This window comes from Orycteropus afer, unplaced genomic scaffold (genome assembly GCF_000298275.1).
Source record: "Orycteropus afer afer isolate SDZICR_OR568_19922 unplaced genomic scaffold, OryAfe1.0 scaffold00495, whole genome shotgun sequence".
Lineage (NCBI taxonomy): Eukaryota > Metazoa > Chordata > Mammalia > Tubulidentata > Orycteropodidae > Orycteropus > Orycteropus afer.
The window spans coordinates 1598362-1607219 of NW_006922082.1; the positions used below are offsets into that span (position 1 = coordinate 1598362).

Sequence of the window (8858 nt, forward strand, 5' to 3'; positions counted from 1 at the left end):
TATATATATATATATATATATATATATATTATTGTGCTATAGGTGCAACTTTACAGAGCAGAGTTTGTTTTACATTCAACATTTCATGTACATTTAGTTTCACTCCCTATTTACCATTCCCAATCCTAACACAGTCTCTTCCTCTTCCTGCCCAGTAACCCCACTCCTGCCCCATGCCCCTTATAGCTATGCACTCCTATGTGTCCTGCATTTCCTCTGTGTGAAAGTTGTGCCTCTGGTGCTCCGTGGTCAATTGTTCCAAAGGTTGCACTTCCATAGAGTATATGGGTATATCACCCTGGGTTGATGGTCTGTGTGTACATCTTGTTTACTCTTGCGCTGAGAGCCAGCCCCTGGAAGTGAGTTTTATTCCAGATCGAAAACGTATCCCAGGGCCATAGTGTTGGGGGTCTCACCAATACTGGTCCATCCGACCAGCAATTCTGGTCATTATTGTATTTTTGGATTTTGTTCCACATTTTTCCTCCCACTCTATCCTGGATCTCCAGTTTTGATCCTTTCCTGAATGGTTGGCATTGGTAGCTGGGCACCATCTAGTTCTTCTGGTCTCGAGGTCCATCATGTCCTAGGGCTAATTGGTTCCAAATGCCCTTGGTTTTTTGCACTCTTCTTTGCTTCCAATGATAGGAGACCATTAGCTGCATCTTAGATGGCCACTTGAAAGCTTTTAAGACCCCAGGCACTGCTTATCAATGTAGGAGGAAGAACAAGACTTACGTATATTGTTGTACCAATTGAGTCTGGTGTCCCCCAGTACTATGGTCCTGAGTTAGTAGATCCATTGGATCTCTCTCCCACAGTTTCTGGCTATGAGGGATTACTCTATGTCTGTCTTCTATTGTTTCTGTAAGGATTGCCGGTATTTTGTATCATTGGTATCTATGCAAGATTAGCCTCAGCTGACTCTAACCTTGGTCTAGAATATAATCCTGTTCACTGACCCCCATCTGATCTTCTCAAATGTTTATGTGTTTATTTGTAGCCTGGTGTTTGAGTCAGATGGGAACTGTTTCTTCCACCTTATCCTTCTTCTCATGTTGAGAGTCTCCCAAAGGCATAAATCATTTTCCTTTTTGGCCAGAGTCTCTGATGATCAGAACTAGTCCTTCCTTCACCACCCACCACACCCAACCTGAACAAGAAATCTCTAAGAATGGAAATCATGGAACCTCCAGCACCCAAGTCAAACATCACAGGGGTGATGAGACCCAAGGGACTGAAGCATTCAGCCAAGGCTAAAAGTTAATTTAAAAGTTGCAACTACCTTCTAATAACTGATTTCCTTGGGTATGTATCACCCAATGTGTATATCATTGTGTGCATCAGATGTGTGTATCAGACAATGGAACTTTTGTGGTAGTAAGTAATTCAGAAAGCCAGAAGATCAAACAAATCTGTCCTGGAAGAAGTGCAGCTGGAATGCTCCCTAGAAGCGAGAATGGCCAGACTTTGTCTCACCTACTTTGGTCTTACTGTCAGAAGGGGCAGTCCCTGGTGAAGGAGATCATGTTCGGTAAAGCAGAAGGTCAGTGGAAAAGGGGAAGACCCTCACTGAGATGGATTGACAGTGGCTGCAACAATGGGCCCAAACGCAGCAGGGATTCTGAGGATGGCGCAGGACTATGCGATGTTTCTTTCTGTTGAGGGTTTTACAGGGTCGTTATGAGTCAGAGCAGGAGCTCTGGTAGCATAGTGCCTAAGGCACTTGACTGCTAACCAGAAGGCTGGCGGTTCAAACCCACCAGCCACTCCTGGGACGGAAGATGGGGCAATCTACTTCATAGTGATACTGCCTCGGAAACCCAAGGAGGGGTCACTATGAGTCGGGAGACGGCACATAACAACAACAACAACATGAGTCAGAGCCAACTCAACGGCACCTAACAACAGGGGCAGACATCCCAATTCGTACACTGCCTTGGAGATTTATTAGCTATGTGCAACTGACCAACCGCTCTGGGCCTCATTTCTTCATCTTGAAAAAGGGGATTACCACCCACATTCTAGGCTTGAGAGGATTAAACTAGAAAATGTGCAAAAGGCCTTACCCCAGGCCCTGGAATACAAGTGCTCAGTAAGGAGTAGTAGAGAGCTGTTTTGCAGAATTAAAGGGCCAATGTGTGCAGAAGGGGCTGAGTGGAGACCAGTACCTGTACCACAAGAAGCAGACAGGCCTGTCCGAGCAGTCAGGTCTCCCGGCTCAGGGTCAGTGCTTCGCACACCACAATCCACAGCCTCTCGCGAGGTCTTGACCTACCAAGAACCAGAGGTTGCCAAGAGTCCAGAGAAGCCATTCGGGCTCCGGGCGGGTCGCACCCACGGATCTCTGGCCTTCTCACTTACCCGGGAATGGTAACGCTCCTTAACGGCAGCCAGTAACAGCTCACCTGCGGTCTAGGCAATAGCAAAGGCAGACTGAGTCCAACCTTGGATTTCTGAGCCTCCACACCTGGAATCCTAAACCAGATAGAACTACAATTCCCAGAGTGCTACGCGGCCGCTCGCGTTGAGCAGGGTCCGTCCCACCAACTTCGGGGCCCTTCGTTCCTCAAAACGCAGGCGAACGCCTAGGGCTTCCGGGTGTTGCTGTCCCGCCTAATCTAGAGGACAGCCTTTACACATGATTTCTGGGTACTGTAGTTCACTCGTTTCCTTTTCCAGGGAATGAGCTGCGTCTAGTTGCGTCTCATTCCTTCCCCACAAAAACTACGAAACCCAAAGATAGCGTAAGTTCCTCTCGTCCAATAGGAGCTCCCTTTGTAGCGGGGCGCGGAGCCCCGCTCTCGCAACTCAAGATGGCGGACGAGAGTGAGACAGCAGTGAAGCCACCGGTACCTCCGCTACCGCAGATGATGGAAGGGAATGGAAATGGCCATGAACACTGCAGCGATTGCGAGAACGAGGAGGACAACAGCTACAACCGGGGGTAACGAAATCCTCGGAGTCCATTTCCCGTCCAGTCTCCCTACAACCTGGATCCCTGGGGTGCGGGGAAGTCACCGGGAGCTTAGTCTAACCCCACCCCTATATTCTTATTGGCTGAGGCCTTGGGGTCCTGCCTGGCGATTGGTTCCCGTCTATGTCATTCACCAAGGGTGGGTACTCAATATATTGAGGGCTGGAGACATTCAATACTTTTATTATATAAAAGTTCTTTTGTGTAGTGATCCACTCGTGTGCTTTAGACACTTCCTAGGAAAAGAACAATTTGGACAATGGTCTTTGATGGCACAACACGGGACAATCCAAAGACAGTACAGTTCAAAGGGAACGTTATCTATAGAGGTGTTATATGAACAAACTGATTAGCAATTAACTAATAATAAAACGTTTCTCTGCAGTTCACCTTCCATGAGGAAATTCATCAAGCTATACAAACCATAATTATGTTGTAAAACGTCACTACTAGTGAACTCCAAAATACATACTCACCTTATAAATCTAGGTAATTACTGTATGGTAATGTTGAGTTATACGGTGTCTGTTGCTCCAAATAATCCATATTTCCTGAACAATATATAATTAGATCTTCCAACATCCTTGCTCTATTAACTTTGCAAAGTAGCCGCAAGCTTCAAGAAATTGAGTGATGTTGCTTATTGGACAGTTTGGAAACTGAGTTTAGTATTGCATCTCCTGTAAGTGCATTTCTTCCTCCTTAAAAGAAATGTATCAGTTTTGAGTGTTGATTTCTTTTAAGCCACACTTTATCATTCATTCATCTTTACATTGTTGCAGGGCCTGGCTCTCAGTGTATCTGTGTATCTAATCTACTGTCTTTACATACATATTTTTTTAACTGGCTGTATAACTCTGAGTCTTTGGTAGTCTGATTTTCATAGCCAGCTTGTCACTTGCAGTGTTAATGGTAGTCTAGGAGGAAGAAGGTTGAGATGTTGGATAAACTGCTTTTTTTTTTTCCTTCTGTTTTTCAATTCTACTACCCAATGGGGACTGGATTAGGGATTAAGCCTTTTACTTAAGTAAAACAAACTGCTTTTTGTGGTGAATCCTTAGGTTAAGAGACCTAGCTTTTTTAAGTTCTTCCGTGAGCCTTAGAACTCACACAAAGAACGTGGAGGGAAGGGCAGCTTGCCAAATTTGGTTTTATAAGACTGTTCTGTTACTGTAACTCACTGTGCTATAACTCACAACAGTTCTAGTGTAATAAAATCTCAAAGTTTGAGATTCCTTAGAAGATGAGCTAAGAAAGAGGAAGTAGGAACGGGAAGATGGGAAAGTGCAGCCCTCCTGGGTAGAAATTGGAGTTAGAGATGAGAGTTGTTGAATGTGAAAGTCATTTCAGAAGTGAAAGTATGGCTTTTTCATTGCTCTGTGTAGTTTGCTTTGCGTTTTCTCTGCTTAAACTATTGCTTTGACCTGTACCTAATTCTTCTATTGGATTTGTTCCCTATAAGCTATGGATCACTTTGCAAAACTGTTTGGCAGAAACTTTTGTGCTTTATAATACAATAAAGTGGTAGTCTTAAAAAAAAAAAAAAAAACTTTGGAGGGCTTTTTGCTACTGTTTTTATACATGGTTATTGTCTTGTTGTTGTTGTTTTGCTTTCAAGTCAGACCCGACTCATAGTGAACCCTTCTTGGGTTTCCGAGGAGGTATCTCTATGGAAGTAGATTGCCCAACCTTCCTTCCGAGGAGTGGCTGTTGGGTTTGAACCGCCAGCCTTCTGCTTAGCAGTCAAGTACCTTAGGCACTACACTACCAGAGCTCCCTGGTTATGGTCTTGGTAAGTAAATTAAGGTTATTAGCATTTTGAAAAACAAAGAGCCCAGCCTGGAGTAGAGAGTCCAAGTCTGTCACTTAGATAATAGAATCTGACGTAGAATCAACAGTTTTCAGTTAATTGTCAGAGGAAGTTTGGGGAAGAAGCAGAATGGCATGTGAGAAAAGCATGGACTTTGGAGTCATTCAGACCTGGTTCAAAGCCTGGTTATGACACTTAATAGTCCTGTGACTCTGGGAAAGTTATTTAACCTAGAGTCATTGTGGAGATTAAATGAGATAAAATCTGGAATGTGGCCCTGTGACTTTGCCTCTGCTTTTTTTCTAAATCTTCCCGGACAGACCCCCTTTCCCTAGTCCCTGCTTGTATCTCTTACTGTAGTTTTCGTAGCTTTTTATCAAATATTAAATATTTGATCATTTTGTTGAACATGTTGGGTCCCTACCTCACCCAGTTGTAAGATGCATGAGAACAGGGAATGTGGCCTTGAGATGCCTGACATTTTGTGGGTGTTAGTTAGTATTTTCTGGGTGAATGAATGGCAGTTGTGAAGCGCCTGACCCAAAAGTTAGAGGAGTTTCATTTCCCCTCACTGAGTAGAAAGATGTGAAATTTTTCTTGCATACATGGTTTCTTTCTCCAAAACAGTCTCATCGTAAGCTTTACTACAGTTTTTGTAACATAACAACAGAAATCAAAGATCCTCCAATTAGTGGTAGAAGCTTCCGCTTCTTCTTCTTTTTTTTTTTTTAATTTTTATTGTGATTTGGATGAAAGTTTACAGAGCAAATTCATTTTCCATACAGTAGTTCACATACACTTTGTCTCATGACATTGACTGCAGTTTCCCACAATGCAACAGCTCTCTTCCCACTTCCTCTCCATGTTTTCCTCTTCCCTGTGTCCTTCCCTCCCATGCACTCCTGCCCCCTGAGCTGTATTCCTGTACATACACAGCCCTTCTATTCTCCCGTGATTGATCTCTCCAAGGAGTGTATCTACCTAATGTAAATGTTCAGCTTATATGCCTGTCTTTTGTTTGGCTGGAAGCCACAGGACTGGGTTCAATTCCAGACCTGAAGGGCAGCTCTGGGCCATAGTCTCAGGGGTTCCACCAGGCTCTACCAGACTAGCAAGAAGCTTACACTTGAAAGTGTTTTTGTCTTTGTTGTTAGTTGCCGTTGAGTTTCATGGAGGCCCCAGGTTCAGCAGAAGGAAATGTTGCCTGGTCCTGCACCATCTTCATAATTGTTGATATCCTTGGGTCCATTGTTGAGTGTATTGTTGAGTGTGTATTTTGAGTGGCTTTCAACCTAGGGCCCTCATTTTCTGGCCAACATCAGACAGTACTCTGTTTGGGCTCCAGAGAATTCTCACTGGCTAATTTTCAAAAGTAGATCACCAGGCCTTTCTTCATAGTCTGTCTCAGTGTGGACCTTCTGCTGAAGCTTGTACTCCATGGGTGACCCTGCTGACATTTGAAATACCAGTGGCATAGCTACCAGCATCACAGCATAAGCCACCATGGTATGATAAACTGACAGATGAGGGATGGTTCCTGTCTTTACTTAATGTTATTTAAAATGTTTTAAAAAAGCCATATAAGAATTGAAAGAGAATTTCTCTTTCTGATGCTAGCAGTTCTAAGGTACAAATAAGCAATAAAGGTTAATGAGAGTTAAAACTTACTGTTTTGGGATTTTCTAATAAACCAGGGAGGGTAGAGGATGGCAGGTTGGGTTCATAGTGCTTTACACTAAGAGGAGTTCCATTCAGGCACTGGGTTAACAGGAAATGCAGTTGTGCTGGTTTCTGATCCCTCTATGCATAGGTTTAATTCTTGACTTTTCTAGTCTTGTGTTTCTCCTGTAATCAGATAAGCAGAAATATTTGGTGACTATAAAGCTTAACATATATGTGTACACATATACATATATATGTTGTTGTTGTTGTTATGTGCCATCGAGTTGGACCCGACTCATAGCAACCCCTCCTTGGGTTTCTGAGGCAGTATCACTACGGAAATACACACACACACACACATATACATACATATGTATGTATATGTTTTTTTCTGTCAGTTATTTTTTCAAACATCTACTCAACAGGAAGGGAGGTCAGGTTTTTCCTCTAGTCACTTGCCTAAGTTACCCTCAGCAATTGAGAGGAGAATCAGAGTAAAATAATTTTGTGCAGTATATCTTTGCAGTTCTGTGGTTCTGAGTGAGCACAGGGCTGTTTAAAAGTCTGTGTTCATCTGTAGCATTTAGTTTGCTTGGTTTTTTTTAAGTTTTCGACTTTTAAGAAGTATTGCTAGAGAACAAACCTTACCAGCTGGCAGTAGATTTTAATTTTGGGGTATCTACGGTAACTAAGTTTGTCTGGCTGTTTTGAAACAGGAAAGAACTTTTAGACTATTTTGTTCATAGGATTCTTTTGGAATTTATTTTGCAGCATAATTAATACCATTGAGATGTTGGTAAGTCATGGGCTAAGAGCCCTTTGATAAAAAATGCCTCCTCATCCCTCTCTCTTACTGCATGGATAAGGACAGTTAATATGGATTCTTTAAATTTTCCTTACCTCCTGATCATGAGATGTTATTCCTTGTGAAGAAACTGAAGAGAAAAGAGAGGTCTTCTTGAAAGTAAATTCCATAAAGCTATGCTCTTTTGCTTTCGTTTTATTTGATCCTCCAAAAGCGGTTCTCTCCATATTCGTTTGATGGTGTGTAGCTGCATCTGGCTCTTGGAAAGAAGAAATCTTTTTAGCCCCTTTTTATTCTTCCCCTTCATCTTTTGGCTTTTCAGAAGTAGATCAAAGCGGAAATAAGGAGAGAACATTCATCACTGATACCAAACAAGTGTTCTAACTTTATATCCCAATTAAAACTCACTGCTGTCGGGTGGATTCCAAACTCAGAGCGACACTATAGGACAGAGCAGAACTAACTGCCCCCCTGGGGTTTCCAAGGCTAATCGTTATGGAAGCAGACTACCACTTCTTTCTTCCACAAAGGGGCTGGGAGGCTTGAACTGCTGACCTTTTTTTTTGGTTCGCAGCTGAGTACTTTAACCACTGCACAACCAGGGCTCTTCAAGTAAGTGGCAATTAAAAAAGAAACTAATCAAGAGCTGCTTCAAAGAGAAGAGAGGGGAAAGTAAATGAGAGCCTATTTTGGGGAGACAGCTGCTCATGGCAAGCCCCTTGTGCTGATTTTTGATTGTTTAACTAAAGTGTTCACCCCCTTTATTTCCTGGCTTTGCTAAATCTGCAGTTAACCCTTTCCCTGCAGAGTCCATAGATTTTAGTAATTTTAGGAGGCTGCCTCTGTAGCTCTTCCTCTCAAATCTTTTATGTGAAGTCCCTATTCTGCTCTGCAGGCCTCTCTGAATTACTGAAGGAGCTGCCCTCGTGATCCTTGCGCTTAAGGCACACACCCCTGAGAGCACCAAGAAAGCAAAACTCAACTATGGTTCTTCAGCCATGCTTCAGTTTTCTAGTGCTCCTGACTGAAAGGCAGGGGAGGATTCACTGCTGTTAAGCATTCAGTAAATGTTATCTATTACTATTATCGCCGTGTGTTGGGCACTGTGCTAAGCCCTTCCCATGGATTATCTCATGCAGATTTAGCTTATGAAGACTGTGATTTAGCTTTTGTAGTGAGACCGGGGATCTGCGTCTCCACCTCTCCCGTTATATCTCAGAAGGTCCATTGCAACTTCTAGGGTTCTTCTCCTACTTTGTTAACTTCTGCTCCTGAATCTGGAGCAGTATGAGTCCTATCCTAGGATCCATTCAGCAACCTGTGGACTTTCCCAAATCCGAGCCAGTTAGTGATGTTGATGGCTGGCCCCTTAAACACCCCTTGATAGACCACTGTCTTTTTCAAGTCTCCTTCTCGTGTGTGGAATTGCTGCTAGCATTGAGTCATTGCTGGCAAATTACTGGTAATGATCATTGGATTTGACTTTGGAGTTGCCGGGTCAGTCTAGCTCACCAGACAATTCCAAAGGATGTGGAATTTTCACTATCATCTCGTTCCCATTCTAAACAGTTGAGTATATTGGAGCTTTTTTTTTTTTTTTTTTT

At 43.0% G+C, this 8858-nt stretch overlaps 1 protein-coding gene across 1 annotated transcript in view; it reads left to right on the forward strand.

The window, feature by feature from the left end:
• Positions 1 to 2816: 2816 nt before the first annotated feature.
• Positions 2817 to 8858, forward strand: part of NMT1 (N-myristoyltransferase 1) — a 36072-nt gene continuing 30030 nt past the window's right edge. Inside the window, exon 1 of the mRNA XM_007955253.2 lies at positions 2817 to 2947. Within this exon, the coding sequence (XP_007953444.1) occupies positions 2817 to 2947 (131 nt within the window). The remainder of the gene's footprint in view (positions 2948 to 8858) is intronic.